At 39.4% G+C, this 23488-nt stretch overlaps 1 protein-coding gene across 1 annotated transcript in view; it reads right to left on the bottom strand.

Annotated features, from left to right (window-relative positions):
* Positions 1-23488, bottom strand: part of LOC133612300 (A disintegrin and metalloproteinase with thrombospondin motifs 20) — a 516880-nt gene that overhangs the window by 326427 nt on the left and 166965 nt on the right. Inside the window, exon 9 of the mRNA XM_061969586.2 lies at positions 14048-14194. Within this exon, the coding sequence (XP_061825570.2) occupies positions 14048-14194 (147 nt within the window). The remainder of the gene's footprint in view (positions 1-14047; positions 14195-23488) is intronic.

Here is a 23488-nt window from a genome sequence, read left to right as displayed (position 1 = left end):
GACGTGCAGTCACTAGAGGCAGGTGAGCGCCTCACCTGCCATCATGGAAAGAAAAAAAATGTAAAAAGAAAAAAATATATATTAAATTGTTAAATGTATCCAGTGATTATACTATAAAGATATTTTCCATTTAACTTCACCAGTTTTAGATTATTTTTATTCAAAATCGCTGAATTTTCACATTTGCCGTTCAAATACTGAGAAGAGACGGTGCGGTGAACAGCAGCCAGTTGAGGCACGTCACTCAGTGCCTCAACATGGATTGCGGACTTGGCTAACTGCTGGCCTGCTGTGCAGTGAGACCGTATTGCTATATGAATTATATTATACATTTCCATAGTTTAGTTAGCTGAGGTATATGATGTACAGTGTATTTTGTCAACAACTGTATGTGTGTAACCTATTTCTTGTGCTGAGCGATCATAAAACGGCTGCAAAAGACGCACTGGCTGAGGCTCGCCTCCTGCACCCCCGCCGTAGAATTTGCACCCCCTGACGGGAGTGTTATATCAACTAAAGCCCACACTTAAACTTTCCACGTGCAAGATTGAATCTATTTAAAAAAGTTATTTCATAAGAAGCCAAAAAGTGCAAAAACAATAATGTTCGTGTTGGAGGAGTTGTGAATGACTGCAGGGCCACAACATTAGGTACACCCGCAGACTGCAGGTGTACCTAATTCACAACTCCTCCAACACGAACATTATTGTTTTTGCATTTTTTGGCTTCTTATTAAATAACTTTTGTAACCTATTTTTATGGGCTTTCCTCTTTGTGATGTTAAGTTCCTGTTATGCGCTGTTATACAGTAAATAAATGGGTTGTACTTGTATAGCGCTTTTCTACCTTCAAGGTACTCAAAGCGCTTTGACACTACTTCCACATTTACCCATTCACACACACATTCACACACTGATGGAGGGAGCTGCCATGCAAGGCGCTAACCAGCACCCATCAGGAGCAAGGGTGAAGTGTCTTGCTCAGGACACAACGGACATGACGAGGTTGGTACTAGGTGGGGATTGAACCAGGGACCCTCGGGTTGCGCACGGCTACTCTACCACTGCGCCACGCCATCATGCCTTGAGCTCTTATTTTGAAGGCGCTAAGAGCGGAATTTTGACACGTTGGAGTGGAGCGGAAGTTTTTGAAAGAATGTAAATAAAGTGGTCCTCGTGTAAACTGGAGCCTCCGTGTTTGTTATTTTGTAGTTTCATACAGTATAGGCGACATTTATAAACCCTCGGTTACACTTTTTTAAATAGATTCAATCTTGCACGTGGAAAGTTGAAGTGAGGGCTTTAGTTGATATAACACTCTCGTCAGGGGGTTCATTAATCCAGCACAACAGCGGCGCATTTATAAGTAAAGGTAAGACCATAATAACGTTTTTTTATTAAATGTGCTTTTTTGTGTACTACAGTTTGTATGTGTAAAGCAAAAGTTAAGTTGAAGTACCAATGATTGTCTCACACACACACTAGGTGTGGTGAAATGTGTCCTCTGCATTTGACCCATCCCCTTGTTCACCCCCTGGGAGGTGAGGGGAGCAGTGGGCAGCAGCGGCGCCGCGCCCGGGAATCATTTTTGGTGATTTAACCCCCAATTCCAACCCTTGATGCTGAGTGCCAAGCAGGGAAGAATGCTGGTATGAGCTTTTAAACATAACCCGTTAACTGCTGCCAATCAAATGGTGAATAAGATACTCTTTAGGGTTCATATGTTTGTAAATCTGACTGTGATGAAGTCAGTGCCTCACCAGCCATCAACCTCACCACACGTCATTGACTTGTAGAGAACATAATGTCATGGCTGTCTTGAGTTTCCAATCATTTCTAAAACTCTTATTTTTTTGTGATAGAGTGATTGGAGCACATACTTGTTGGTCACAAAAACTTTCATGTAGTTTGGTTCTTTTATGAATTTATTATGGGTCTACTGAAAATGTGAGCAAATGTGCTGGGTCAAAAGTATACATACAGCAATGTTAATATTTGCTTACATGTCCCTTGGCAAGTTTCACTGCAATAAGGCGCTTTTTGGTAGCCATCCACAAGCTTCTGCTTGAATTTTGACCACTCCTCTTAAACAATTGGTGCAGTTCAGCTAAATTTTTTGCTTTTCTGACATGGCCGAGTCATACCAAATACTATAAAAATGGGAGCCATTATCTCCTTGCTTGGCACTCAGCATCAAGGGTTGGAATTGGGGGTTAAATCACCAAAAATGATTCCTGCACTTCAAAAACTGAAATCTAAGTAAGATGAAATATCTCAAATAAGGGTGATATTTGCTTATTTTCTGTCTAATAAGATAATTCTTCTCACTAAGCAGATTTTATGTTAGAGTGTTTTACTTGTTTTAAGTGTTTTGGTCCTAAATGATCTCAGTAAGATATTACAGCTTGTTGCTGAGATTTGATGACCTATATTGAGTAAAACATGCTTGAAACTAGAATATCAACTGTTGCAAAGCTGTGTCATCAACACTCAAGTATAAAACTACTTTTTTAAAGTAATCATTTCTTACTTCGAGCATGGAAAAAAAATGATGCCGAGCGCATATCATTATGTAAAGGTAATGGCACTAGCATTTACTTAATTTAATATTTTTCAACAAAAAGGTCTAATTTTTTTTTTTCTACCATTAAAAGTGCACTTTTTATTAGTGAGAATATACTTATTTTAAGGTATTTTTGGGTTCATTGAGGTTAGCTAATTTTACTTGTTTTGGAAAGTCTTGACAAGCCGAATTTCTTGTTCTATTGGCAGATAATTTTGCTTAGTTAAAAAAAAAATACCCCTAATTTTTGTATATTTTTTTTCTTGTTTTTGACTGCCCACTTCTCCCCTCACCTCCCAGGAGGTGATCAAGGGTGATGGGTCAAATGTGAAGTGAAGTGAATTATATTTATATAGCGCTTTTCTCTAGTGACTTAAAAGCGTTTTACATAGTGAAACCCAATATCTAAGTTACATTTAAACCAGTGTGGGTGGAACTGGGAATAGGTGGGTAAAGTGTCTTGCCCAAGGACACAACGGCAGTGACTAGGATGGCAGAAGCGGGGATCGAACCTGGAACCCTCAAGTTGCTGGCACGGCCGCTCTACCAACCGAGCTATACCGCCCCACAAGTGGAGAGAATAATTTCGCCACACCAAGTGTGTGTGTGTGTGTGTGTGTGTGACAATCATCGGTACTTTAACTTTAACTTAATGGACTTGTTTCTTCAGCATTGTCCACACGTTTAAGTCAGGACTTTGGGATGGCCATTCTAAAACCTTAATTCCAGCCTGATTTAGCCATTCCTTTACCACTTTTGGGGTCATTGTCCTGTTGGAACACCCAACTGCACCCAAGACCCAACCTCCGGGTTGCTGATTTTAGCTTGTCCTGAGGAATTTGGAGGTAATCCTCTTTTTTCATTGTCCCATTTACTCTCTGTAAAGCACCAGTTCCATTGGCAGCAAAACAGGCCCAGAGCACAATACACTATGGACTGGACTCTCACAATATTATGCTAGATCCACTCGACGTCCATTGCACCGGTCGCCCGGTTGATTGATACTACCACCACCATGCTTGACGGTAGACATGGTGTTCCTGGGATTAAAGGCCTCACCTTTATCTCCTCCAAACATATTGCTGGGTATTGTGGCCAAACAGCCCAATTTTTGTTTCATCTGACCACAGAACTTTCCTCCAGAAGGTCTTATCTTTGTCCATGTGATGTCAGATGAAACAACAGAGTTGTAGAAATTATTAGAAAGCCATGACATTATGTTCTTTACAAGTGTATGGAAACTTTTGACCATGAATGTATGATAGTAGGCATCATATGACAATGTGTACGCTCTCAGACGTCCATCAATAAAGGCAGTGGGGGGACACAAAGGTTAGCAACATTAGCATAACTCTGCGCTACAGGGCTAAAAATAACAGCCACAACACCACCATGTTAGGTTAGCCTATTCACCAAAGAAAAATAACATGAATAAAATTACAGCTCCCATGACCACGCCTTATTTTAAAATGTGTAGTGAAGCCTTTTTTTGGTTTTGGTTTTTTAACAAAGCTGTCCTCAAGGAAGTGGTGGATGCATTAACAGGCTGGGCTCATTTGGCTTGGGTGATATAAAGTAGACAATTGTTGAACAGTTTAAGAAAAACTTTTCTCAACCAGCTATTGCAAGGAATTTAGAGATTTTACCATCTACGGTCCGTATCATCAAAGGGTTCAGAGAATCTGGAGAAATCACTGCACGTAAGCAGCTAAGCCCGTGACCTTTGATCCCTCAGGCGGTACTGCATCAAAAAGCGACATCGGTGTGTAAAGGATATCACCACATGGGCCCAGGAACACTTCAGAAAACCACTGTCAGTAACTACAGTTGGTCTGTAAGTGCAAGTTAAAACTCTACTATGCAAAGCCAAAGCCATTTATCAACAACACCCAGAAACACTTCGCTGGGCCCGAGCTCATCTAAGATGGACTGATGCAAAGTGGAAAAGTGTTCTGTGGTCTGACGAGTCCACATTTCAAATTGTTTTTGGAAACTGTGGACGTCGTGTCCTCCGGACCAAAGAGGAAAAGAACCATCCGGATTGTTTTAGGCGCAAAGTTGAAAAACCAGCATCTGTGATGGTATGGGGGTGTATTAGTGCCCAATACATGGGTAACTTACTCATCTGTGAAGGCGCCATTAATGCTGAAAGGTACATACAGGTTTTGGAGTAACACGTTTCCATCCAAGCAACATCTTTTTCATGGACGCCCCTGCTTATTTCAACAAGACAATGCCAAGCCACGTGTTACAACAGTGTGGCTTCATAGTAAAAGAGTGCGGGTACTAGACTGGCCTGCCTGTAGTCCAGACCTGTCTCCCATTGAAAATGCGTGGTGCATTATGAATCCTAACATACCACAACGGAGACCCCCGAACTGTTGAACATCTTAAGCTGAACATCAAGCAAGAATGGGATATAATTCCACCTGAAAAGCTTCAAAAATTGGTCTCCTCAGTTTCCAAATGTTTACTGAGTGTTGTTAAAAGGAAAGGCCATGTAACACAGTGGTAAAAATGCCCCTGTGAGAACTTTTTTGCAATGTGTTGCTGCCATTAAATTCTAAGTTAATGATTATTTGAAAAAAAAATTGTATATCTAGTCTTTGCAGTCTATTCAATTGAATATAAGTTGAAAAGGATTTGCAAATCATTGTATTCTGTTTTTATTTACCATTTACACAACGTGCCAACTTCACTGGTTTTGTATAAACGGATCCATATTGGGAATGTCCAACCTTGGCTGAGACGTTCAGTTATGAAAAGTGCCATAACATCAGTATGTAGCAGTGTTAATGTCAGGGACAGACGTTCCTTATTACAGCATCTCTCAGCAGCTGTTCATCTGTCAAACAGAGTTCTTGATTTCAACTTTTTTTTTAAGACTATCAGCAAATTTGCGAGGGGCATTTGAGCTCAGCTGGCGCCAGCAGAGTCCACACCTGTTTGCCGTCAGGAGACATGAAAAGTGGTTTTATTCATAAGATGACTTAAAAATGGAGCACATACAGTCGTGGTCAAAAGTTTACATACACTTGTAAAGAACATCATGTCATGGCTGTCTTGAGTTTCCAATCATTTCTACAACTCTTATTTTTTTGTGATAGAGTGATTGGAGCACATACTTGTTGGTCACAAAAAAAATTCATGACCACAGAACTTTCCCCCAGAAGGTCTTATCTTTGTCCATGTGATGTCAGATGAAACAAAAATTGAGCTGTTTTGCCAGTAAAATGTTTGGAGGAGAAAAGGTGAGGCCTTTAATCCCAGGAACACCATTACTACCGTCAAGCATGGTGGTGGTAGTATTATGCTCGAGGCCTGTTTTGCTGCCAATGGAACTGGTGCTTCACAGAGAGTAAATGGGACAATGAAAAAGGAGGATTACCTCCAAATTCTTCAGGACAAGCTAAAATCATCAGCCCGGAGGTTGGGTCTTGGGCGCAGTTGGGTGTTCCAACAGGACAATGACCCCAAACACACGTCAAAAGTGGTAAAGGAATAGCTAAACCAGGCTAGAATTAAGGTTTTAGAATAGAGATGTCCAATAATGGCTTTTCTGCCGATATCCGATATTCCGATATTGTCCAACTCTTAATTACCGATTCCGATATCAACCGATACCGATGTATACAGTCGTGGAATTAACACATTATTATGCCTAATTTTGTTGTGATGCCCCGCTGGATGCATTAAACAATGTAACAAGGTTTTCCAAAATAAATCAACTCAAGTTATGGGGGAAAAAATGCCAACATGGCACTGCCATATTTATTATTGAAGTCACAAAGTGCAATATTTTTTTTTAACATGCCTCAAAACAGCAGCTTGGAATTTGGGACGTGCTCTCCCTGAGAGAGCATGAGGAGGTTGAGGTGGGCGGGGTTGGGGGGGTAGCGGAGGGTGTATATTGTAGTGTCCCGGAAGAGTTAGTGCTGCAAAGGGTTATGGGTATTTGATCTGTTGAGTTTATGTTGTGTTACGATGCGGATGTTCTCCCGAAATGTGTTTGTCATTCTTGTTTGGTGTGGGTTCACAGTGTGGTGCATATTTGCAACGGTGTTAAATTGTTTATACGCCCACCCTCAGTGTGACCTGTATGGCTGTTGACCAAGTATGCTGTGCATTCACCTGTATGTGTGAAAAGCCGTAGATATTATGTGGTTGGGCCGGCACGCAAATGCAGTGCCTTTAAGGCTCACCCCCAATACTGTTGTCTGGGTGGAAATCGGGAGAATGGTTGCCCCGGGAGATTTTCGGGAGGGGCACTGAAAATCGTGAGTCTCCCGGGAAAATCGGGAGGGTTGGCAAATATGACTGGGAGACGCAACTGCTCTGTACTTCTCCCTACGTCCGTGTACCACTCCGTACAGCGGCATTTTAAAAAGTTATACATTTTACTTTTTGAAACCGATACCGATAATTTCCGATATCACAAACCCCGTTTCCATATGAGTTGGGAAATTGTGTTAGATGTAAATATAAATGGAATACAATGATTTGCAAATCATTTTCAACCCATGTTCAGTTGAATGCACTACAAAGACAACATATTTGATGTTCTAACTCATAAACTTTATTTTTTTTGCAAATAATAATTATCTTAGAATTTCATGGCTGCAAGACGTGCCAAAGTAGTTGGGAAAGGGCATGTTCACCACTGTGTTCCATGGCCTTTCCTTTTAACAACACTCAGTAAACATTTGGGAACTGAGGAGACACATTTTTTAAGCTTCTCAGGTGGAATTCTTTCCCATTCTTGCTTGATGTACAGCATAAGTTGTTCAACAGTCCGGGGGTCTCGGTTGTGGAATTTTAGGCTTCATAATGCGCCACACATTTTCAATGGGAGACAGGTCTGGACTACAGGCAGGCCAGTCTAGTACCCGCACTCTTTTACTATGAAGCCACGTTGATGTAACACGTGGCTTGGCATTGTCTTGCTGAAATAAGCAGGGGCGTCCATGGTAACGTTGCTTGGATGGCAACATATGTTGCTCCAAAACCTGTATGTACCTTTCAGCATTAATGGCGCCTTCACAGATGTGTAAGTTACCCATGTCTTGGGCACTAATGCACCCCCATACCATCACACATGCTGGCTTTTCAACTTTGCGCCTATAACAATCCGGATGGTTCTTTTCCTCTTTGGTCCGGAGGACACGACGTCCACAGTTTCCAAAAACAATTTGAAATGTGGACTCGTCAGACCACAGAACACTTTTCCACTTTGTATCAGTCCATCTTAGATGAGCTCAGGCCCAGCGAAGCCGACGGCGTTTCTGGGTGTTGTTGATAAACGGTTTTCGCCTTGCATAGGAGAGTTTTAACTTGCACTTACAGATGTAGCGACCAACTGTAGTTACTGACAGTGGGTTTCTGAACTGTTCCTGAGCCCATGTGGTGATATCCTTTACACACTGATGTCGCTTGTTGATGCAGTACAGCCTGAGGGATCGAAGGTCACGGGCTTAGCTGCTTACATGCAGTGATTTCTCCAGATTATCTGCACCCTTTGATGATATTACGGACCGTAGATGGTGAAATCCCTAAATTCCTTGCAATAGCTGGTTGAGAAAAGTTTTTCTTAAACTGTTCAACAATTTGCTCACACATTTGTTGACAAAGTGGTGACCCTCGCCCCATCCTTGTTTGTGAATGACTGATCATTTCATGGAATCTAGTTTTATACCCAATCATGGCACCCACCTGTTCCCAATTAGCCTGTTCACCTGTGGGATGTTCCAAATAAGTGTTTGATGAGCATTCCTCAACTTTATCAGTATTTATTGCCACCTTTCCCAACTTCTTTGTCACGTGTTGCTGGCATTAAATTCTAAAGTTAATGATTATTTGCAAAAAAAAAAAAAGTTTATGAGTTTGAACATCAAATATGTTGTCTTTGTAGCATATTCAATTGAATATGGGTTGAAAATGATTTGCAAATCATTGTATTCCGTTTATATTTACATCTAACACAATTTCCCAACTCATATGGAAACGGGGTTTGTGCATTTTAAAGCATTTATCGGCCGATAATATCGGCAGCCTGATATTATCGGACATCTCTATTTTCCAATGGCCTTCCCAGAGTCCTGACGTAAACATGTGGACAATGCTGAAGAAACAAGTCCATGTTAGAAAACCAACACATTTAACTGAACTGCACCAATTTCGTCAAGAGGAGTGGTCAAAAATTCAAGCAGAAGCTTGTTGATGGCTACCAAAAGCGCCTTATTGCAGTGAAATTTGCCAAGGGACATGTAAGAAAATATTAACATTGCTGTATGTATACTTTTGACCCAGCACATTTGCTCACATTTTCAGTAGACCCATAATAAATTCATAAAAGAAGCAAACTTCATGAATGTTTTTTGTGACCAACAAGTATGTGCTCCAATCACTCTATCACAAAAAAATAAGAGTTACAAGTGTATGTAAACTTTTGACCAGGACTGTAACAGACGAAGCAGTTCTAAGGGGTTTGCTTTTAGAGCGACATTTAAAGTAACGAACCGTAATAAAAGCGTATTGTTACACTCCTATTTTTGTTTTGTTAAGGACTTTCGTAATCAAACGGAATCCAGCCAGGACTGCAATGAATGCTTCCTTTATGTGGAGTTGGACTCACAATGACACTCCATTAAGAGTGATGTCACAGCGTGAAGAAGTTGACCCTTTGCCTGTGGAAAAGTGCCTCCAAGCAGGTGGAAAGGTGTCAAGGAATTGTTCAGTCCAAACACTGCTTCAATTTGCCACATTGTTTTTCAAAAAGCTGCACTCAAGGGCATTTCCCACCATCGCTGTCCAAAAACTACCTGTCTATGTTGACTCTTTAACAGACTCCAATTGTTTTGGGGAGACTTTTCCTCGTCTTTTCCGGAATGTTCCATGAAATCAACTGCTGAGGCCCTCAACCCACTGGAAAGTATGGGATGCTCAGCCTCACGACTGCAAATTAGCCATTGCCCAAACGCCCTTTTGAGACGCACAACAAGACCGCTCTTTGTGAAGGATCGCCACAATCGACAAAGGAAAGGAGGCAAATATTCCGAAAGTCCGGATTGACCTAATTATGAGTGACATTTGCAATCTTAAAAAGGAAGCTCTTCTTCACAGGGGGTGACCATCGCTTGTTGAGTAAGCCAAGGACATGAGTTTTGTTTTACACATTAATATTACTGTGCTTAGCTTATTTTCACACTTACAATACATGCCGTGTCAAAATGTTATCATATTATTAAAAAATATGTCAATAAATTATAATAATGCTTTTATGCTGCAGCCAGGAACCATTAATTTGTATAATTTATATTTTTTTAATTTAATTAATGAATGTAATGGTGACCGTGAAAGAGACAAGTGGTAGAAAACCATGTGACAAAAAAATAAATAAAAATAATTTGAAAAAAAATTATACATATATATATTATTAATTATCATAATTTAAAAAATGTGTTTTAATTAATGTCATATATATATATATATATATATATATATATATATATATATATATATATATATATATATATATATATATATATATATATATATATATATCATTAATTATTATAATTAAAACAATTGTTTTAATTAATGTCATATACATATATATATTATTAATTATTATTATTAAAACATGGTTTTAATTAATGTCATATATATATATTTAAATATATATATTAATTAAAAAACATTTTTTAATTATAATAAACATAAATAAATAAAAAATAAATAAATAAATAAACAAATAATATATATATATTTATATAAATATATATATATATTTTTTAAATTATTAAAATTTTTTATATATGTTTATTATCATTTAAAAAAAAAATTTATATATATATATATACGACATTAATTAAAAATGTTTTATAATTATAATAAATCTAAAATTATTATTATTATTATTATTATTGCTTTAATGATAGTGACAGTTTGAGGCCGTAATAGTTTCAATTACACTGCCATAAGTTACAAAAATTATTATTCATTTATTTTACAATCAATTTTATAAAGAATCATCCTCATCATCATCCAAATACAATTATAAAACACAATTATTGCCTTTAATAAAGGTTTAATGATAGTTTAATGGAGGTTTAATTAAACTACCATAAGTAATTAAAACAACATATTTTAGAATATACAATAAAAAATAATAATTACACAAGATTATTATTATTAGTACTGCTAATAATAAAAATACTAATAACAATAATACAATTATACACTAAATTATTGCCTGTACACTTGGCTTTATGATGGTTAAAAAGAAAACTACAGTACCATAAAAAATAATAACATTTATTTTATATTACATACCACAATTTTTTATTGACTTAACTATTCAAATTATTTGACTATGAATAATGTTAAAATCAAATCAAAACGTTTTCAAAATTATTGATAAACACAACAATTAGAAATATTCAATTATTCAACTCAATTATTTCCTGGAATTGTTTCTTCGTTGGAAGAAAAAAAAGAGGGTAATCAGCTCTTATAGAATATCCATCCTGAGAGGTTTTTAATAGTATGCATTAAAAACAATCATCATTCTTGAGGACCAGCTGAGTGCAAACTGAAGAATGCAAACATTTACCCAGCAACATTTGCCATCCTACATCAGAAACCCTCCCTATTGATGTGTTGTCCTTCTAAACTAACGGGGTACAGCATCAGAAACCCTCCCCATTGATATGTTGTCCTTCTAAACTAACAGGGTACAGCATCAGAAACCCTCTCTATTGATGGGTTGTCCTTCTAAACTAACAGGGTACAGCATCAGAAACCCTCCCCAATGATATGTTGTCCTTCTATACTAACAGGGTACAGCATCAGAAACCCTCCCTATTGATATGTTGTCCTTCTAAACTAACATGGTGCAGCATCAAATACCCTCCCTAATGGTATGTTGTCCTTCTAAACTAACAGGGTACAGCATCAGAAACCCTCTCTATTGATGGGTTGTCCTTCTAAACTAACAGGGTACAGCATCAGAAACCCTCCCCAATGATATGTTGTCCTTCTATACTAACAGGGTACAGCATCAGAAACCCTCCCTATTGATATGTTGTCCTTCTAAACTAACATGGTGCAGCATCAAATACCCTCCCTAATGGTATGTTGTCCTTCTAAACTAACAGGGTACAGCATCAGAAACCCTCTCTATTGATGGGTTGTCCTTCTAAACTAACAGGGTACAGCATCAGAAACCCTCCCCAATGATATGTTGTCCTTCTATACTAACAGGGTACAGCATCAGAAACCCTCCCTATTGATATGTTGTCCTTCTAAACTAACATGGTGCAGCATCAAATACCCTCCCTAATGGTATGTTGTCCTTCTGAACTAACGGGGAACAGAATCAGAAACCCTCCCTATTGATCTGTTGTCCTTCTAAACTAACGGTGTGCAGCATCAAATACCCTCCCTAATGGTATGTTGTCCTTCTGAACTAACGGGGTACAGAATCAGAAACCCTCCCTATTGATGTGTTGTCCTTCTAAACTAACGGGGTACAGCATCAGAAACCCTCCCCAATGATATGCTGTCCTTCTAAACTAACGGGGTACAGCATCAGAAACCCTCCCTATTGATCTGTTGTCCTTCTAAACTAACGGGGTACAGCATCAGAAACCCTCCCTAATGATATGTTGTCCTTCTAAACTAACGGGGTACAGCATCAGAAACTCTCCCCAATGATATGCTGTCCTTCTAAACTAACGGGGTACAGCATCAGAAACCCTCCCTATTGGTATGTTGTCCTTCTAAACTAACGGGGTGCAGCATCAGAAACCTTCCTTTTGGTATGTTGTCCTTCTAAACTAACGGGGTACAGCATCAGAAACCCTCCCCATTGATATGTTGTCCTTCTAAACTAACGGGGTACAGCATCAGAAACCCTCCCCAATGATATGCTGTCCTTCTAAACTAACAAGGTACAGCATCAGAAACCCTCCCCAATGATATATTGTCCTTCTAAACTAACGGGGTGCAGCATCAGAAACCCTCCCTATTGGTATGTTGTCCTTCTAAACTAACGGGGTACAGCATCAGAAACCCTCCCTATTGGTATGTTGTCCTTCTAAACTAATGGGGTACAGCATCAGAAACCCTCCCTATTGGTATGTTGTCCTTATAAACTAATGGGGTACAGCATCAGAAACCCTCCCCAATGATATGCTGTCCTTCTAAACTAACAGGGTACAGCATCAGAAACCCTCCCCAATGATATATTGTCCTTCTAAACTAACGGGGTGCAGCATCAGAAACCCTCCCTATTGATGTGTTGTCCTTCTAAACTAAAGGGGTACATCATCAGAAACCCTCCCCAATGATATGTTGTCCTTCTAAACTAACGGGGTACAGCATCAAATACCCTCCCTAATGGTATGTTGTCCTTCTGAACTAACGGGGTACAGAATCAGAAACCCTCCCTATTGATGTGTTGTCCTTCTAAACTAACGGTGTACAGCATCAGAAACCCTCCCTATTGATATGTTGTCCTTCTAAACTAACTGGGTACAGCATCAGAAACCCTCCCCATTGATATGTTGTCCTTCTAAACTAACGGGGTACAGCATCAGAAACCCTCCCCATTGATATGTTGTCCTTCTAAACTAACAGGGTACAGCATCAGAAACCCTCCCCAATGATATGTTGTCCTTCTAAACTAACAGAGTACAGCATCAGAAACCCTCCCTAGTGATATATTGTCCTTCTAAACTAACGGGGTACAGCATCAGAAACCCTCCCTAATGATATGTGTCCTTCTAAACTAACAGGGTACAGCATCAGAAAGCCTCCCCAATGATATGTTGTCCTTCTAAACTAACAGGGTACAGCATCAGAAACCCTCCCCAATGATATGCTGTCCTTCTAAACTAACAGGATACAGCATCAGAAACCCTCCCTATTGATGTGTTGTCCTTCTAAACTAACGGGGTACAGCATCAGAAACCCTCCATATTCATATGCTGTCCTTCTAAACTAACAGGGTACAGCATCAGAAACCCTCCCTAGTGATTCTAAACTAACGGGGTACAGCATCAGAAACCCTCCCCAATGATATGCTGTCCTTCTAAACTAACAGGGTACAGCATCAGAAACCCTCCCTATTGATGTGTTGTCCTTCTAAACTAACGGGGTACAGCATCAGAAACCCTCCATATTCATATGCTGTCCTTCTAAACTAACAGGGTACAGCATCAGAAACCCTCCCTAGTGATATGTTGTCCTTCTAAACTAACGGGGTACAGCATCAGAAACCCTCCCTATTGATGTGTTGTCATTCTAAACTAACGGGGTACAGCTTCAGAAACCCTCCCCATTGATATGTTGTCCTTCTAAACTAACAGGGTACAGCATCAGAAACCCTCCCTAATGATATGTGTCCTTCTAAACTAACGGGGTACAGAAGGTATAAAGGCATAGAATCTCTCAAAGTGAAAGAACCCCATGTGAAGGTACCTACTCTAGGAACGCAGTGATGTACTTGCGGCTGCACTTGGACCAGGACCAGGGATTGGTGTCGTAGTTGAGGGTGGGCGCCATGACGTGATACTGGTGCTTCATGCCGGCCTCACGACATTTGGGGTTGTCGTCGTGCGGCATGTTGAACCTGGCGGGGAGTAAGACAGAAAAGAAGGGGTTTAAGGGCGGATGTATGGAACACACACCGAGTGATTATCAGCTGCTTAGTGGCTCAGTCGCCGCCCAAGAAGGATAAGTGTCACAAAACGTACGCTCATTCCTTTTAAAACGCTGAGGTGGCGCGGACACACAAGTCGTGCCACACACACACACACACACACACACACACACACACACACACACACACACACACACACACACACACACACACACACACACACAAATAAACGATGAAGGTCATCATCACATCACCATTTAGTACAAATCTGTGTCTTTTCCTCTTTCTCCAGAGTGTTTTGTCCACAGAAATCCAACATAGGTTTCTCCATCAGGTCTTTCCCTGCTGGTGAGAGCCACCTCCAGCTCACCCCTCAAAAAGGGCCAGAGGTCGCCGTCTTACATTCTCAAAGGGCTTAAGAGAGGGAAGGTGCACCCGCTATGCAATATGGAGTAACGCGTTTTGCATGAACGCTCTCATGGATTCCACGGACACGTTAATGCATACGTACGTGCTGTCGTCATTTGTACGCCTGTTTAAAGATTGCTATTTTGACAACGATGTTTCAAATACAACTGTGATCAGGCCAGGCTAATTTGTCATTAAGCTTACGTTTTCCTAAGGTTAACTTCTTCTTCTTTTTTTTTTACAAAAAATGAAGCTAACTTTGGTACTAATGAAGTTTACAGTGTTCTATTGTGTTGGAGAGTTGTAGTGTGTAGGGATGTATACAGAGTACCGGTATTGTTTACATTACTATCAAAACGACTTTAAAAGTCATATATAAGTGTTATAATGAAGACAACACATGATGTAAGTGTCTATATTAGCTATATTAGCCTACTCTCAAAATGACTTTAAAAGTCTTATATAAGTGTTATAATGAAGACCACAGATGATGTAGGTGTCTATATTAGTTATATTAGCCTACTATCAAAATGACTTTAAAAGTCTTATATAAGTGTTATAATGATGACAACACATGTGTCTATATTAGCCTACTATCAAAATGACTTTAAAAGTCTTATATAAGTGTTATAATGAAGACAACACATGTGTCTATATTAGCGATATTAGCCTACTATCAAAATGACTTTAAAAGTCTTATATAAGTGTTATAATAAAGACAACACGTGTCTATATTAGCTATATTAGCCAACTATCAAAATGACTTTAAAAGTCTCATATAAGTGTTATGATGAAGACAACACATGATGTAAGTGTCTATATTAGCCTACTATCAAAATGGCTTTAAAAGTCTTATATAAGTGTTATAATGAAGACAACACATGATGTAGGTGTCTGTATTAGCTATAAAAGCCTACTATCAAAATGCCTTTAAAAGCCTTATATAAGTGTTATAATGAAGGCAACACATGACGTAAGTGTCTATATTAGCTATAATAGCCTACTATCAAAATGACTTTAAAAGTTTTATATGAGTGTTATAATGAAGACAACACATGTGTCTATATTAGCCTGCTATCAAAATGACTTTAAAAGTCTTATATAAGTGTTATGATGAAGACAACACATGATGTAAGTGTCTATATTAGCCTACTATCAAAATGACTTTAAATATAAGTGTTATGATGAAGACAACACATGATGTAAGTGTCTGTATTAGCCTACTATCAAAATGACTTTAAAAGTCTTATATAAGTGTTATAATGAAAACAACACGTGTCTATATTAGCCTACTATCACAATTACTTTAAAAGTCTTATATAAGTGTTATAATGAAGACAACACATGTGTCTATATTAGCTATATTAGCCTACTATCAAAATGACATTAAAAGCCTTATATAAGTGTTATAATGAAGGCAACACATGACGTAAGTGTCTATATTAGCTATAATAGCCTACTATCAAAATGACTTTAAAAGTTTTATATAAGTGTTATAATGAAGACAACACGTGTCTATATTAGCCTGCTATCAAAATGACATTAAAAGCCTTATATAAGTGTTATAATGAAGGCAACACATGACGTAAGTGTCTATATTAGCTATAATAGCCTACTATCAAAATGACTTTAAAAGTTTTATATAAGTGTTATAATGAAGACAACACGTGTCTATATTAGCCTGCTATCAAAATGACTTTAAAAGTCTTATATAAGTGTTATAATGAAGGCAACACGTGATGTAAGTGTCTATATTAGCTATATTAGCCTACTATCAAAATGACTTTAAAAGCCATATATAAGTGTTATAATGAAGACCACACATGATGTGTCTATATTAGCGATATTAGCCTACTATCAAAATGACTTTAAAAGTCTTATATAAGTGTTATGATGAGGACAACAAATGATGTACGTGTCTATATTAGCTATAATAGCCTACTAACAAAATGACTTTAAAAGTCTTATATAAGTGTTATAATGAAAAGTCTTATATAAGTGCTATAATGAAGACAACACACGTGTCTATATTAGCCTACTATCAAAATTACTTTAAAAGTCTTATATAAGTGTTATAATGAAGACAACACATGTGTCTATATTAGCTATCTTAGCCTACTATCAAAAAGACTTTAAAAGCCTTACATAAGTGTTATAATGAAGGCAACACATGATGTGTCTATATTAGCCTACTATCAAAATGACTTTAAAAGTCTTATATAAGTGTTATAATGAAGACCACACTTGATGTAAGTGTCTATATTAGCTACATTAGCCTACTATCATAATTACTTTAAAAGTCTTAAATAAGTGTTATAATGAAGACAACACATGATGTAAGTGTCTATATTAGCTACATTAGCCTACTATCAAAATGACTTTAAAAGTCTTATAAAAGTGTTCTCAGAGGGTGAGATAACTTCTGGAAATGACTGTCTTAGAATGGCCAAAGGTATAGATGTGTGTGTCCAAGTTAAAGGAAACTTCTTCTAATGGATTTATTACAATCTTTGCAAGCTGGGTAACGTTTGCTGTGGTCTGGAACAACATGGCCCACAAACAACTATCAGAAATGCAGCCAATATTACATACCGATAATGTGTCATGAGACATGCAAATATAAATGAAATACACAGAGGACATAAGTAAAGGAAATTAAATGAACTCAAATATACCTACAAACGAGACATAATGATGCAATATGTACATACAGCTCGCCTAAATAGCATGTTAGCATCGATTAGCTCGCAGTCATGCAGTGACTAAATATGCCTGATTAGCACTCCAACAAGTCCATAACATCAACAAAGCTCACCTTTGTGAATTCACGCACAGTATAAAACGTTTGGTGGACAAAATGAGACAACGAAGGAGTGGCATAAAACGCGTCTTTCTGTGGCAAAAGTTGTACATGTAAACAAACTATGATGAGTTCAAGGATCGCTGAGAGTACTGTAGTATGACAAAACGGCGCTCAGCTAATACTCATCAGTAAAGCGTGTTTGATATAAACGGTGGGATTTCTAACAATTAGAAAGGTTTGTGTCATGTTTGTCCTCCTAAAGAAAACATACTAAAACAAAAAATATATTTACTTTTTCCATTTTCACACAGTTTTGAAAAAGCTCCAAGGAGCCATTAGCTGCACTAAAGAGCCGCGGGTTGCCGACCCCCGACCTAAAACATTTCTGAATACAAGAAACTGAACATACCTGTCAATAATTTGGCTTTTGCCCGAGATTACTTTTTTAAATGTATTTTAAGATCTTATTTTAATGATACTTGCTGAGAGAAATATTACAAAAAAGTTTCAGGGTGTTGGAAAAGCCATGTTTTGTTTTTTTAATCCAATAATTTCCTACAGGAACAGCAAACATCGTGGTACAGTTGTGTGTTGAAATAACAATTTATTGTAAATTGGTATAATATTAACCAAATCATACAGCATATAATCTTGCATAATGACTAAATTAGCAGGTATTTGTTTAGTGCTGATCCAATAATGCGAACTAATCCATCCTGAGCTAAAGATGGGATTTTTGGCACGGAGACCTCCAAGGGTATTGAGACAAAAAAAAAAGGAACACATGCCTCTAACAAAGAAGCGTCCAAGTTAAAAATAATGATTTTTCCCGCCTGCTCGTCCACACCAAACAAGAGCGAGTGAAGTTGTCACGTTGTGTAAATGGTAAATAAAAACAGAATACAATGATTTGCAAATCCTTTTCAACTTATATTCAATTGAATAGACTGCAAAGACAAGATATTTAACGTTCGAAACTGGTAAATTTTGTTATTTTTTGCAAATAATCATTAACTTAAAATGTGATGCCTGCAACATGTTTCAAAAAAGCTGGCACACGTGGCAAAAAAGACTGAGAAAGTTGAGGAACGCTCATCAAAGACTTATTTGGAATATCCCACAGGTGTACAGGCTAATTGGGAACAGGTGGGTGCCATGATTGGGAATAAATGCAGCTTCCATGAAATGCTCAGTCATTCACAAACAAGGATGGGGTGATGGTCACCACTTTGTCAACAAATGCATGAGCAAACAGTTTAAGAACAACATTTCTCAACCAGCTATTGCAAGGAATTTAGGGATTTCACCATCTACGGTCCGTAATATCATCAAAAGGCTCAGAGAATCTGGAGAAATCCCTGCATGTGAACGGCAAGGCCGAAAAACAACATTGAATACCAGTGACCTTCGATCCCTCAGGCGGTACTGCATTAAAAAGCGACATTAGTGTGTAAAGGATATCACCACATGGGCTCAGGAACACTTCAGAAAACCACTGTCAGTAACTACCGTTGGTCGCTATATCTGTAAGTGCAAGTTAAAACTCTACTAAACAAAGCCAAAGCCATTTATCAACAACACCCAGAAACTCCGCCGGCTTCTCTGGGCCTGAGCTCATCTAAGATGGACTGATGCAAAGTGGAAAAGTGTTCTGTGGTCTGACGAGTCCACATTTCAAATTGTTTTTGGAAACTGTGGATGTCGTGTCCTCCGGATCAAAAAGGAAAAGAACCATCCGGATTGTTATAGGCGCAAAGTTGAAAAGCCAGCATCTGTGATGGTATGGGGGTGCATTAGTCACGCTTGCCAACCTTAAGACCTCGTAATTCGGGAGATGGGGGAGGTTCCGGGGTTGAGGTGGGCGGGGTTGAGGTGGTGGTGGGGGGGGGATATTGTAGCGTCCCGGAAGAGTTAGTGCTGCAAGGGATTCTGGGTATTTGTTCTGTTGTGTTTATGTTGTGTTACGGTGCAGATGTTCTCCCGAAATGTGTTTGTCATTCTTGTTTGGTGTGGGTTCACAGTGTGGCGCATATTTGTAACAGTGTTAACGTTGTTTATACGGCCACCCTCAGTGTGACCTGTATGGCTGTTGACCAAGTATGTTAGGCATTCACTTGTGTGTGTGAAAAGCCGTAAATATTATGTGATTGGGAAGGCACGCTGTTAGTATGGAGGAAAAGCGGACGCTAAAGGCAGTGCCTTTAAGGCACGCCCCCAATATTGTTGGCCGGGTGGAAATCGGGAGAATGGTTGCCCCGGGAGATTTTCGGGAGGGGCACTGAAATTCGGGAGTCTCCCGGGAAAATCGGGAGGGTTGGCAAGTATGGTATTAGTGCCCAAGGCATGGGTAACTTACACATCTGTGAAGGCGCCATTAATGCTGAAAGGTACATACAGGTTTTGGAGCAACATATGTTGCCATCCAAGCAACATATTTTTCATGGACGTCCCTGCTTATTTCAGCAAGACAATGCCAAGCCACATTATGCACGTGTTCGTAGTAAAAGAGTGCGGGTACAAGACTGGCCTGCCTTTAGTCCAGACATGTCTCCCATTGAAAATGTGTGACGCATTATGACGCCTAAAATACCACAACAGAGACTAATGTGTAAGTTACCCATGTCTTAGGCACTAATACACCCCCATACCATCATAGATGATGACTTTTCAACTTTGCACCTATAACAATCCGGATGGTTCTTTTCCTCTTTGGTCCGGAGGACACGACGTCCACAGTTTCCAAAAACAATTTGAAATGTGGACTCGTCAGACCACAGAACACTTTTCCACTTTGTATCAGTCCATCTTAGATGAGCTCAGGCCCAGCGAAGCCTACGGCGTTTCTGGGTGTTGTTGATAAACGGTTTTCGCCTTGCATAGGAGAGTTTTAACTTGCACTTACAGATGTAGCGACCAACTGTAGTTACTGACAGTGGTTTTCTGAAGTGTTCCTGAGCCCATGTGGTGATATCCTTTACACACTGATGTCGCTTGTTGATGCAGTACAGCCTGAGGGATCAAAGATCACGGGCTTAGCTGCTTACGTGCAGTGATTTCTCCAGATTCTCTGAACCCTTTGATGATATTACGGACCGTAGATGGTGAAATCCCTAAATTCCTTGCAATAGCTGGTTGAGAAAGGTTTTTCTTAAACTGCTCAACAATTTGCTCACGCATTTGTTGACAAAGTGGTGACCCTCGCCCCATCCTTGTTTGTGAATGACTGATCATTTCATGGAATTTACTTTTGTACCCAATCATGGCACCCACCTGTTCCCAATTTGCCTGTTCACCTGTGGGACGTTCCAAATAAGTGTTTGATGAGCATTCCTCAACTTTATCAGTATTTATTGCCACCTTTCCCAACTTCTTTGTCACGTGTTGCTGGCATCAAATTCTAAAGTTAATGATTGTTTGCACAAAAAAAAAAAGTTTATCAGTTTGAACATCAAATATGTTGTCTTTGTAGCATATTCAACTGAATATGGGTTGAAAATGATTTTCAAATCATTGTATTCCGTTTATATTTACATCTAACACCATTTCCCCATATGGAAACGGGGTTTGTAAGATGAAGGCATCTGCAAATTAATGAGTTCATCCTGGTCTCGTCTGCATTTGGCAAGCTTGTAAAGCCCATCTCCTTGATGATGTGCAGAATCCCCACCAGTCGCGTTCTGGCGCCTGTGGATGAGCGCATGCATGCACATGTGCGTTCACACACAGCTGTATGATGTCGGAGACGTTTACAACAGGATGTGGGTCAACGCTGGCCACGGGGTCAAAGCCCGCACACAAATACACAAAAAAACACAAACACACAAGCCTGAAGCATGGCTGGCAGGACGCCTTCAGGGCCCCCGAAAAAGTTGGCCCGGGGAAACAATTGAGCCTTTGCCATCAAATTAAAGTTCAGCACACATAAATGATACTTTTGGCTGATTCTGACAAGATAATTTTCACCAGCTCATGTGCAGCCGAGCCTGCAGACTTTGCGAGAAGTTTCCAAACACAAAATCCCTTCACGAATGACTGTTATTATAATGATCTAGGTACCTTTACGATTTACTTGACGCTGATTTACAGCGCAAATAAGCACGGCGTCTTCAAGTCCTTGATGAGATGAGAGGCTGTTAAGAGTAATGATGACATAAATCAGTCACTTTGGTGCACCCTTGGGGAAAGGCAGATCAACAGACTAATTCATCTACTCAGGTAATGGCTGATAAGCAACGCTATGTCGTCGAGCTTCATACTGAGCTGCAGAGATGAAAAAAGAAAAGTCTTCGGCTGAAATGATCAGAGACAAGGTGGAATGTCTGCAAGTTTACGGACATTAAGGGCGCGTTCACACTTGGGGTAAAGGGACTCTTTTGCTCTGCGAGTATGGTTCCTTTTTGATTGATTGATTGAGACTTGTATTAGTAGATTGCACGATACAGTACATATTCCGTACAATTGACCACTAAATGGTAACACTCCAATAAGTTTTTCAACGTGTTTAAAGTCGAACATTATCACAATTTCAGAAGGGTTAAAACCATTAAAAATCAGTTCCCAGTGGCTTATTTTATTTTTCGAAGTTTTTTTCAAAATTTTACCCATCACGCAATATCCCTAAAAAAGCTTCAAAGTGCCTGATTTTAACCATCGTTATAAACACCCGTCCATTTTCCTGTGACGTCACATAGTGAAGCCAACACAAACAAACAAATCGCGGAAAGAACAGCAAGCTATAGCGACATTAGCTCGGATTCAGACTCGGATTTCAGCGGCTTAAGCGATTCAACAGATTACGAATGTATTGCAACGGATGGTTGTAGTGTGGAGGCAGGTAGCTAAAACGAAATTGAAGAAGAAACTAAAGCTATTGAGCCATATCGGTTTGAACAGTATGCAAGCGAAAACGACGAAAACGACACGACAGCCAGCGACACGGGAGAAAGCGAGGACAAATTTGGCGATCGCCTTCTAACCAACGATTGGTATGTGTTTGTTTGGCATTAAAGGAAACAAACAACTACGAACTAGGTTTACAGCATATGAAATACATTTGGCAACAACATGCACTTTGAGAGTGCAGACAGCCCAATTTTCATCAATTAATATATTCTGTAGACATACCCTCATCCGCACTCTTTTCCTGAAAGCTGATCTGTCCAGTTTTGGAGTTGATGTCAGCAGGCCAGGGAAGCTAAGGTCGATATTCTTCTCTTGATCATCTTCGGTGTCATAAGGGACGGTGTGAGCCAATACATCCAGGGGGTTTAGCTCGCTCGTCTGCGGGAACAAACTGCCGCCATTGCTTGCCGTGCTATCGAGGTCCTTTGTCCCTGAATTGCTCACACACTCCGGCAGATTCAATGGGGGTCTGGCGGCAGATTTCTTTGACTTTATCGTTGGAAATGTATGGCGTCACATTAGTGCCAAAAATCCGAGCGCATAAAAACTGTTATCGTGCTTGATTCTCCACTTCGTGCGCGCGCGCGACACCCTTTTGTGCGCGCGTGGTGCCTTTTTGCGCGCATGCGGTGCCTTTCTGTGCGTGCGCGGTGCCTTTTTGCGCGCGCGCGGTGCCTTTCTGCGCGCTCTCTGTGTACTCCTGGCATCTCTCCTCGCGCTGTCATGTTTCTTTTTGGCACTTTGGGGGCGGGTATGCTTAGACGGCCCCTTCTTTCTGATTGGTCAGGCGAAAAATGCTGAAAAATGCTCAGAGCCAATCAGAAGTATAGCAGGGCGGGTCATCGTCAATATGTATCAAGATTTACGGAGGAAGAAGTGGATAAAAAAATGTTGCGCGCTGATGAAGGTTATTTCATACCACATAAACACAATACAGGGTAATACAAAATGTGACCCAAATAAATAATAAGACAACAAACACCATAATCACATCTTTCAGCCAGAACTGGTCCACCAGCAATAACATCCAACCATAACATTATTTTATATTTTCACTTCTTCTTGAACATTTGTTTTCTAATTTATGGAATTTCTTTTGATTCAGCCATAAAATTAATGAAATAATCTTTGAATTTTGTTTTTAAAATGTT

Source organism: Nerophis lumbriciformis, linkage group LG10 (genome assembly GCF_033978685.3).
Source record: "Nerophis lumbriciformis linkage group LG10, RoL_Nlum_v2.1, whole genome shotgun sequence".
Taxonomy (NCBI): Eukaryota; Metazoa; Chordata; class Actinopteri; order Syngnathiformes; family Syngnathidae; genus Nerophis; species Nerophis lumbriciformis.
Note: the sequence above shows the minus strand (reverse complement) of the source record. Positions and strands in the feature narration are given on the sequence as shown.